The 10,966-nt window shown below is 40.5% G+C and overlaps 1 protein-coding gene across 5 annotated transcripts in view; it reads right to left on the bottom strand.

Moving 5' to 3' along the window:
* The window catches only part of Zfr (zinc finger RNA binding protein), an 81,526-nt gene extending 70,984 nt beyond the window's left edge, over nt 1-10,542 (bottom strand). For 2 of the 5 annotated variants that reach the window (XR_010050425.1, XM_063258037.1), the window contains exons 1-2: nt 10,163-10,465; nt 9,774-9,873 (exon numbers count right to left, since the gene is read on the bottom strand). Coding sequence is in view for 4 of the 5 variants with exons in the window: in XM_063258037.1 (XP_063114107.1) it covers nt 9,774-9,873; nt 10,163-10,199 (137 nt within the window). In the remaining variant the exon portion in view is untranslated. Of the gene's footprint in view, nt 1-9,773; nt 10,036-10,162 lie in introns of those variants that run through there. The other 3 variants (XM_063258036.1, XM_063258039.1, XM_063258038.1) reach the window with 3 other exon arrangements.
* Nucleotides 10,543-10,966: the final 424 nt, after the last annotated feature.

The raw sequence follows: 10,966 nt of genomic DNA on the forward strand, positions 1-10,966 counted from the left end.
ACTATACAGAAATCATGAGAACCACTAGAGAAAAAAACCTCACGAACTACTGGATACGATACAAAATGACACCAAAAATTAATTCCAAAGCATTCTGTAACTAAGAAAAAAAATTCATCATTTCAGAGCTGGGGATTTAGCTCAGCGGCATAAGTGGCCTTCCTTGCAAGTGTACCGTCGTGAGTTCGATCCATGGTACTGATAAAAACGAAAAAGACACAAACAAAAAAATTCATCATTTCTCAAATATATTAACATTATTAACACTGCTTCAGGGAACAATATGAATATTCACACTAAGAATAAAGAACTAAAAATAGCCAATTTAATTTCTAACATCTTCTTCCTTTGAAGACAAGGTCTCACTATAGTTCAAATTGGCCTTGGCTTTCTGAGTGCTGGGATTACGGGTGTGCCATCACTACAGATTCAGTGGTTTGGAAAAGTTTTTTACAAACTTACTAGGAATATTTTCAAAAGTATGTGGATTTCATGTGGTTATTTTTAATGTGTTACAATGTGTTTAAAAAAAAAAAAAAAAAAAGCTAGGACAACTGGATTTTTTGCTTTTGGTACCACCACTTGCACTCAGGACCTCATGCTTGCCAGGCAGGAACTTATGCTGCTGAGCTATATCCCTTGCCCTGGATATTTTAACAGTAATAAGCTGAAAAGCATGACAACTACATTTTCATTTTATTAAGATCATTATGGTAAAAATTGTAATTGGACAGGGTTGGGAAAATGAAAGATGCCATAAAGCCATCTTTGTAAATTATGGCATTCTTTGGCCTGGTTTACATGCTATAATTTAAAAGGCTTTAGGGGGCTGGAGGTTTAGCTCAGCGGCATAAGCACCTGCCTTGGAAGCAGGCAGTTGTGAGTTCGATCCCCGGTACCGATAAAAACGAAAAAGCCAAAAAAAAAAAATAAATAAAAAAAAATAAAAGGCTTTGTTACTGTTTTGCTTAACAAAAAAGTATCATGTCTTCAACTCTATTTTAAAGAATAGTCTTTGCCAGATATTTGTTTCTTTCCCTGGCCTTACCTTAAACATAGATACTCAGGGGGCTGGGGATTTAGCTCAGCGGCATAAGCACCTGCCTTGCAAGCAGGCAGTTGTGAGTTCGATCCCCGGTACTGATAAAAAGGAAAAAGACAAAAAAAAAAAAAAACATAGATACTCTTCAAATTTGTAATACAACTTTTTTTTCATTAATCTGAACATGCTTAATGTATACGAAGCACTGTCCTTTCTGTGGTTTCATTCACATTTAGCAGTTCTGACTGGATCTCTACCCAAATGGATGATATCCAGATTTACACTTTGACAACCCTTATCCCTTTCTGAGCATCATTTCCAAGTACCTAGAGGAATAATGGCTAACACTGATGGGAATACATGTCAGTTAATGTTCTGAGCACTTTACAAATAATATTGAATCCTCAACCCAACACAATGAAAGAACATAGAGGCTTCTTGAGAGGCTTATAGTTCTATGTTACTTAATTTGGATATAGGTTTACACAAGTGTTTAGTTCATGACACTTCAAAAGCTATCCTCCTGCTATATGTGCAACTAACTTTCTGTACAAATAAACATGTTTTAAAAACCTCAACTGCATGAGATAAGGATATTATTTCCAATTTATAAAGAAACTAATACTAGGAGGCTATCTGTCCAAGGTCATATGGCAGGTGACAGACGAAACCAGACAAAGCTCAAGTAGCCCTTCTAGTTCAAAACATATGCAATTTACACATTCCTGTTTGGTTCGGCACACTTCCTTTGTCTATAATGACGTTTTTCAAAATGAAAGACCTGCCATCTGTCTCAAACTTCAGTCATAATGTTCCCAATTTCTCATTTAAGTATTTCATTAAAACTCAGGATCATGGGCTGGGTAGTTAGCTCAGTGGCGTAAGTGCCTGTCTTGCAAGCCTGAGGTCATGAGTTCAATCTCCAGTACCAAAAACAAACAAACAAACAAACAAAAAACAGCCCCACAGAAAAACAAAAAAACACTTCAGGATCATTATCATGGCATAGTTACTTGTACATGTATCTGTTCTCATTCTTATGACCTCATGACCTACAAGCATAAAGTCCTTGGGAAGAGATACTATACAAATTATAAACACTCATTAAATAGATGAATTATACCTTCTTTAAAATTAAAAAAAAATACGTGGAATTATTCCCCTTTTTATTCCCCCCATGCTAGGGATCAAAACCAGGGTTTGATGCGTGCCAGGCCAAGTATTCTACTACTGGGCTAAACCCTCAGCTCTACTCATATTTTTTAGTATGCAGAGTACACAAAACAATACTATTAAACTCCACATTTCATTTGATTTTTGTATGAATTACAAATTGTTGCACATAGCTTTTATGAAACATTAAGAAATGCCACAATCAGAAAAATTATCTTAATCCTGTGTGGTAACAGTGATGTCAAGGACAATTTATGGACAGGAACAGAAGATAAATGACTCAAGATGTACTTAACTCTAACAAATTTTGCCAAGCGCAACATTTTTACTTTGAACTACTTAACAGTTTATTTCACATGAGATACACTTTCATGTCTCTTTGTTTTACATCAATTATTTTTTGCATTGTATGTATGTATTTTTTTGAGACTGGGTTTCTCTATGCAGTTCAGGATGACCCTCAACTCACTAGGTAGCCCAAGCTAGCCTCAAACTTGGCTAGCTTGGCAATCCTGTCTGACTCCCCAGTGTTGGGATGACAGGTCTGTGCCACCATGCATGCATGGTTTGCACTTTTTTAGAATGTTATATTTTGATGTTTGTTTCTAGTGAAACCTAACAGCAAGTTCCACCTATTTTACATTTATTTTTAATTTTTTTGTGAAAAATAACCTATAATTTTGAGCTATAGCCTATAAAAACTCTAAGTATATTAGACATAACTTTTACAAGTCTCCAGAACTCAGTGATATTCTTTTACAATACAAAACAAACACATTTGGGACACTGAGACTGAATAGAAAGGAAGTACCAAAAGATCTGCATAAGAAAAAACTGAGAAAGGGATAAATATTAGCATATCAGAGAGAAAGTCTGTGTAATGAAGTGGAAAAATGAAAAAGACATCTCCTTGTCAACTCTAATACAGAAATATTGTAACTTGAAAGAAGAAACAAAACTTAAAGAATTCTAATAGTAGTCTATAATAATTTTAGGGGTGGTGTTGAAGAGTTGACCAACATGTAACAAGCTATCCTTCAAAAAGCTTCAAAAAGTGAAGAAAAGTATCATTATAAAATATTCATGCACTTTCTGGACCAAGCAGTAAGGAACTCATTTTATTATTTATTCAAAACAAGGTGCTCAAAAAGTCATTATAGGGCTGGCGATTTAACTCAGTGGCTCAAGCACTTGCCTGGTAAGCATGAGGTCATGAGTTCAATCCCCATCATCCCTACTCCCAAGGCATTATATGAGGGCTGGGATTTATCTCAGCCGTTTTAGCACTCGCCTGCAAAGTGTGAGGTCTGTAAGTTCAATCCTCCGGTACAAAAAAGAAGTCACTATGATTTAGATTAGATCTAAAAGGCCAAATAATTGAGAAATATGGGAGAGCTAAAAGTCAACTAAGATATCCATCATTGACATCTTTACCATTATGCTTAATGGGTAGACATTTTACTGAAATTATAACATCCACAGACAAAAAAGAAAGGCCAACATGAGTATAGTGTATTATTCAAAGGAAGACAATAATGCATAAAGAATTCAGAAAGAAACTAGATATTACTATCCAGATTGTAACACTGCATTGTGTATTGAGTGTTTGAAGATATATCATACACAAAAAAATTATTGAATTTGATAAAATTGTCACTGTTATATTTCCTGTTATATTATAAAACTTAATGAAAATAGGCAATTTTTGTCATCCCATATTTAAGTAACTGGACTGGTAATGGTTAAGTCAAAGTACTGTCTTCTGATTAACTTGATGGCATACTTGTACATCTTTATTTTTAAAACAAGCTATCTCTAAGCAGTTATACATTGTAATCCAACTGTCTAGGAAAAACTTTCCTTTCTTCCCTGTTAAACTGAAGTTTGACATAAGATCGACCTTTAAAATATTTTACTGTTGAGACTATGTAGCTCTCTATACATTAAGTACTATATATAATAGATAGCAATCATGGAGTTCTTTTTAAACCCTTAATAGTAATCATTATTCAAATCTATTTTTGTAAGAAATCCTATGGCACTGGTCAGAATTTTTATTGAAAACCAGAAGGTACCAGAAGTTTTATATTCAATCTTCATCTCAAGGCAAGTTAGGTAAGGCAGCAGTCTCAAGATAGGTTTGGCCAAGCAAGTCATGAAGCTGAGATTCAAATTAAGGTCTAACTCCAAAATTCATGCCCTTTCATTACAGTATAACATCAGGCAGTTTACAAAAACATACTCAAGCATACATCTTAACATTCTGTATTCTGGCCCACTTTAATTTTTTCTCCCAGTGCTGGGGACTGAACTTGCATCAAGCATACTAGGCAAGTGCCCTATCATCAAGCTATACATTAGCCTTTTCAAACTACTCTTTAAGCCTATTAGGAACATATACAGGAAATATCCTAAGTGTAAGAACAACTAGTTTTTTGGAAAGTAAATCCTCATTACTTCAAACTCATTCATGCAATATACAGTCTAGATTCTCTGATGCAACAACAAAGAGCTGATATAATTAGGATGGAAAAAATTTTTTATACAGCCAGTAAATTTCCATCTCCATGGTTGGTTTAAAAAACCTGTTCACCTGGTTTTTTTGCCTTTTTAGTTAGTGATTAATTTCTCCTACCTTACTAGTGTTACTTTTATTCTTTCTTTCAAGAGGTAATATTCTTCACATTCAAATACAAAGTATAAAAGAAAGGGAAAAAAGTTCATGGGTTAATCAGCCTACCCAGGATAATTATTATTTTTTTCTTTTTTTAACTTTTTATCGGTACCAGGGATTGAACTCACAACCACCTGCTTGCAAGGCAGGTGCTTATGCCGCTGAGCTAAATCCCCAGCCCCTTACCCAGGATAATTATTACCGTGCCCAAATTACCTTAAGTGATATGAAGATACTTATCATTTAAGAGCACATGACCTGAAGCATCTTCTTTGGATAAAATCCACTCCAACAGAACACAGAAGTAATATTTTGTACATCTTTAAACTCTCTGAATTCAATTAACACTAGATAGAAAACTGGCAAAAAATATTGCCAAATGATTATTCCAACTTTAATGAAAGTAGAGTAATAGCCAGACATGAATGATATAAAACAAATCTAGTTTAAGCCTGAGCTAAAGATTTAGGCTATCCAAATAACGAAAAATGATTATATGCTTTTCATTGTGGAATATAGTGGAATTACTTTACATCTCTTTAAATGTATACTTCTAATTCCCTTTGAAAATAAGTACTATGGGGGCTGGGGATTTAGCTCAGCGGCATAAGTGCCTGCCTTGCAAGCAGGCAGTCGTGAGTTTGATCCCCGGTACTGATAAAAAAGAAAAAGAGAAAAAAATCTAAATGTAAAAAAAAGGAAATAAGTACTATAATAAATTTTGCCATCACTATCAAAGGAATAAAAAGTTTGATCCTATGAAACTTCTCCCATTGAGAATTCTCTTTCCACATGCTTTGATGAAGTCCTTATTATTTTCCCAAGAATTTATGTCTTCTATGTTTAAAAGTGTATCTTTCCACAGCCAGGCATGATGGCTCATGCCTGTAATCCCAGCACTCGGAGAGGCTGAGACAAGGAGGATTGTTGCGAGTTTGAGACCAGCCCAGGCTACAAAGTGAGCTCAAGGCCTGCCTAGACTGCATAGAGACCCTGTCTCAAAAAAAAAAAAAAAAAAAAAAAAAAAAAAAAAAAAAAAAGTATCTTTTCAACAGGGATGGTGGTACATGATTGTAATTCCAAAACCCAGAAGGCTGAGGCAGGAGGATTGTTGTGAGTTCAAGGCCAGACTGGGCTACATGGTGAGTTCAAGGCTAGCCTGAACTACATAGCAAGACCCTGTCTCAAAAAGAAAAGAAAAAAAAAAAAAAAAAAAAAATCAAACAGGTGCTCCATTCAAGGTTATCCATCTAACCAAGTTCTTTCTGCCAGAACACCATCCCTGTATTTTCACCATGCCTAAGATTCGCCTTGTCCTGTAAAACAGTCAAAAAAAATTTTTTTTCCTCCAAGGAGGAAAATCCATGGAAAAAAGATTACATTTGCAGAAGTGTCAAGTGGTCTAAGTCTATTTAGTTGTTTTTAAAAAACACACCTACCTATCAGGAAAAAAAACACCACATGATGAAATGTATAGCACAAACACTGAGGAAATGCTTAGTAAAAATATCTAAATAAAGTTAATTAAGAGTAAGGCTGGGAGTTTAGCTCAGCAGCCCAAGCACCTGACTGGCAAGCTCGAGGTCCTGAGTTTGATCCTTCATACAAAAAAAAAAAAAAAAAAAGTTTAAGAGTAGAGAACCTTTAAAGATCTCAAAAAATTTTACCCTTACTATACCATTCCTACCATGTATTAGGTTCTGCATTCCAATCCCCAGCATGGAGTCCAATCTCCAGTACCAAAGGAAAAGGAAGTCAAAAACCAACTTGCTCAAACACTTTATACTACTGTAACTAAGAAAACAGAACTGGCTGGGAATGGAGGCACATACCTGCCTCAAGATGAGAGAGAACAGCCATTGGTGCAAGGCCAGCCTTTGAATAGTGAATTCAAAGACACCTAAACTACATAGTGAGACTATCTCAAAAATATGAAACAAAACAGCAAAACAGATGTCAACTTAAATTTAAGATGCAGAATGTTTCCCTTCAATTATTTATATCTAATGACAGATGAAACAATTCGTATCTTCCACATTACATATTTAAAAATAAAACCTTAGTTTGAGATCTTTCAAATTAAAAAACAAAATTAGCAAACTAAGCTTTCGTCTTCCGTCTTCAAAAGTTCTATTGTAGTTATTTCATTAAGAATAAAACTGGCTTCTGTATTACTTGTACCCTTATACTGTTTTGTTTTGTGTTTTCTCCTTTAAATAAAAATTTTTAAAAAGTTATTCTATTAACTGGCAACATCACTGCCATTTTTTCCATATGCTTTTATTAATGTTATTTATTCATCTTCTTCGGCCAAAGAAGGCCTATTTGCTAGGCCTACATTCTAGCTCCTAAACCCAAACAATTTCCATGAATGTACTATGTTTATGGATAAGGATCCTATTAGTTGTGGTGATATGTGCATAAATAGTATATAAAGACTAGTCTTCCATTAGAAATACATATAACAATCAGTTTAGTAATCTGATAATTGTTATAGTTTAATGAAACTGACATTCAAGACTCCCAAAATAAAGCCAGGAGTGGTGGTGGAAGCCTGTACTTCCCAACACTTGGGAGGCTTTAGCAGAAAGATCTCTAGGTGTTCGAGGCCAGCCTGGGTTACAAAGTGAGTTCAAGGCCAGCCTGAATTGCAAAGCAAAACCTTGTTTCAAAGACAAACAAACAAAAACACCTTCCAAATTATTAGGTACAGAAATTTTGTAGTAGTTCCCTATACTGTGATAAAACAGTATCTTTTATTTCAGTTTTGTAAGCAAAACATCTTAACCAAAAAGAAAAAAAAAATCAGTTATCTTTAGTCTGACATTTCTTCCCCTTGTTTTTATTTTGTTACTAGGAATGAAATCAGGGCTTCAGGCATGCTATGCAATCCTTTATTTCTAACTGCAGATACGCATTTAGAAAAGATATTGCAGAACTGCAACTTTAGATATCCTGATTCTGTAAATTTCCCACACAAGTAAAACATAAACGCAGAAGTATTTACCAAAAAATTAAGCATTTTTAAACTGACATTTCCTCCCCTAATTTCTATCTGTAGGTCTGCATTTACAAAAAAAATCTCAAAACTAGAACAACAACGAAAACTCATTCTTCAGCAAGTAAACACCTAATAATCCAACAGATCTATCATTCAGTTGATACTATAAAAACAAAAAATAGTGTAAGAGAAGTAAAATTTTCAATGATTAAATACAGCCTTTTCTAGAACACACAGTATTTGCTAGCAGTAGATTCATGGCATAGATGCTGATTTGCTCTCTCTCGTTTGCCAGAAAAACAAAACATGGATTTTTGTTTGTTTCCAGAGATATTACCAAACTCAAAAAGATTTTATTAAAAGTAGCTGAAACTTTTAATTATCACAACTTATGAGCAAGGATTTGTTAATGTTTGAAAAGCTCCAAGATACAACACTGTCATTTCCACCCTTTTTTAATACAGACCTCCAGAGATTTGTCACGCAAGAGGAAAGCATTCAACAATTAGCAAAGTACCAGCATCATCAGCATGACACACATTTATACATGTTAAAAGTAATGAGGGTCTTAACCTTTTGTTCTATATTTTCATTGGCAGGATTTTCCCCCAGTAATACACAAAATAATGGTATATCTTACAAATGGCATCTTAGGAAGCCATAAAACAACTTCACTTCTCAAAATTACAAGTTTCAATCCAAAAACAGTCCACTATCTTACACATGACGAAAATGAAAACTCAAAACGTTATTTCAACATCATTAAATTAATAGCAAAAGAGATTGTTATCCAAGTCTTCTGACTCCCAATGGTGCCTTTTCCATCACACAGCCTGCCTCCTAATTTAAGTAAGATGAAAAAAAGACTACCTGGATTTAACAAAAAGCTAATGAAGTTCACACATACAGATACATATAGCTCTTATGTTCTGAATCAAGAGGCTGTTTCAGACCGACCCAAAAGAAATAATAAAATCAGTCAGTTTTGTGTGCTTTTGTCTTCGATTAAAACGTATAATGAACCATACAATTCAGAATTGACAGCTTCTCTTAAAATAGAGATTCCACCTAATGCATTACAATGACTCAGTACAATCTTACTTGCAGTTTCTTTTCCCCAAAGGAGAAAGACTCCAAGGAAATTTGCCCCTAGAGCCAAAAGTTAAAGGCTAAAAACCTGGCGGTCTACTCATTTTACCTGCACTAGTAACTTCGCACATCTTTTCCTGGCTAAGAACTAACTGCACAATTCACAGGTGGTTGGTAACATTAACGTCCGTCCTTGCGGGGAAAACTAAAGGAACCCGATGAAATCAGTGATGCCGGCGGTTGGTTTGTAGAACTCTCAGGGGAGGGCAGGGGCACAGCCCGGGGAGAAGCACAGACAAGGACACGTTAGCATCTGGGCTCCGGGGGCTGGAGGCGGGGAGAGTAGCGGGAGAGCGCGGGCCTAGCGACTCCGTACTCCCCGCGAGATCCCTCGCTCGCCTCTCCACCCCGCGAGTCTCGGGGACCTCAGAGGTGGGGGCCGCCCGGCAGAGGGGGCTGGGGCGCCTGCCAGGTGGCGGTGGCGGGGGCTCGGCTCCGCTGCGCTCCGAGGCCGCGGGAGGCCATTTTAGCTCGGGCCGCCGAAGGCCCTAGCGGCCCTCCACGTCCCCAAACCTCGGCCGTCTCTCCCTCCCCGCCCCCACGGGGGGCCGCTCCGCGCCGCGGCCGGGCGGAACAGGGCGGGGCGGGCCGAGAGAGGCCGCGGGCCCGAGCGGGGCAGCCGCGGGCCGGGGCGCGGGGCCGCCGGGCGGGGGCCGGCGCGGGGGCGTCGCGTCGGCGGGATCTGGGCCGGGGGCGAGGAGGGGGAGAGAAGGAAGAGAGCGGGGAGCCGTTACCTATACTGGGCCGCAGCCGCCGCCGCCGCCGCCCCGCTGTGGGTGAATCCAAAGTAGTTGCCGGTCGCCATTTTGGCATCTTCCCCCAGCCGGCTGGGCACTGCGGCGGGCACGGAGAGTCGGGTCCCATGGCGGGAGGAGAGACGCGGAGGGACCGGGACGCCGAGGGAGGGCAAGGGAGAGAGAGAGGCGCCGTGAGAAGCCGCCCGGCCGGCCCGGCCGCGGCCGCACAGCCGTCCGCCTCCCGCCCCGCGCTCCCTCACTCACTCGCACGCCCCGGTGGCGGCCGCCGCCTCCTCCCCGGAGCCGGCCCCAACCCCCGCGCCTCCCCGCAGCCCCGGGCCGGGGAAGGGGCAGGGCCGAGACCTCTCGGGCCACATTAGACTCACCATAGGTGAAAGAAACTACAGGGCATATGGGAATCATGGGCTCGGGCTTCTGCAGCTGAACTCTGAACTCTCACCCGCTGCCTCCCTCCTCTGCCCCGCTCCTCCTCAGCAGAGAACAGACCGCCACCTCCGGCCGCACTGCGCAGACGCGCCCGCGCGCGGCATCCTGGGAGCTGTAGTCCCCGCCGCCCTCGCCTCCCCCGCAGGCGCGGGCGCGGGTGGGCTGCACTGTGCGGGCTCTGCGCTGTGCGGATGAGGGGCGGCCTCGTGGGGCCGCGGAGCCACGAGCCGGGCCTCTCGGAGGCGGTGGGCCTGTGATCGGTGGCGGAGTGGTGAGCAACACCGCGCCGCTCCGCGGGGGAGTCAGTCAAGGAGCGTGATCAGAGGGAATGACGTCTGTTAGCATTCTCGCCCACTTTCACCGTGTTACTTTTCGCTGCGTTTCCTTCACTTTTGTGTGTGCATTCGTTATGCGCGTTGTCGTCCCCCTCGCCGTTCCCTTTTCGCTGGACCGCCCTGAACGAATTAGGGCCCTGCCTGGCTTCCCGCAGTCCCGCTGCGCCCTCCCCCACCTTTGAGGTAGCGAGAGGAGAGGAACAGAGACTGGAAGGGATGGCAAGTGCGGGCCTGGGAGGACGCCTCTGACCCGGCCCGCCGCCCCCACCTTGCCGAGTTGCTCACCCCTAGCATGTCGGGCGCTGCGCATGGGAAACTGAGCAGTGAGCAAAATAAAGTCCCGGGTTCGCGTGGGATTTACATCTAGGAGAGGGTGTGGGGCACACAACAGCTAAGACACAGGCATTT

This window comes from Cavia porcellus, unplaced genomic scaffold (assembly GCF_034190915.1).
Source record: "Cavia porcellus strain 051 isolate PalLab524CR breed Dunkin Hartley unplaced genomic scaffold, mCavPor4.1 scaffold_11, whole genome shotgun sequence".
NCBI lineage: Eukaryota > Metazoa > Chordata > Mammalia > Rodentia > Caviidae > Cavia > Cavia porcellus.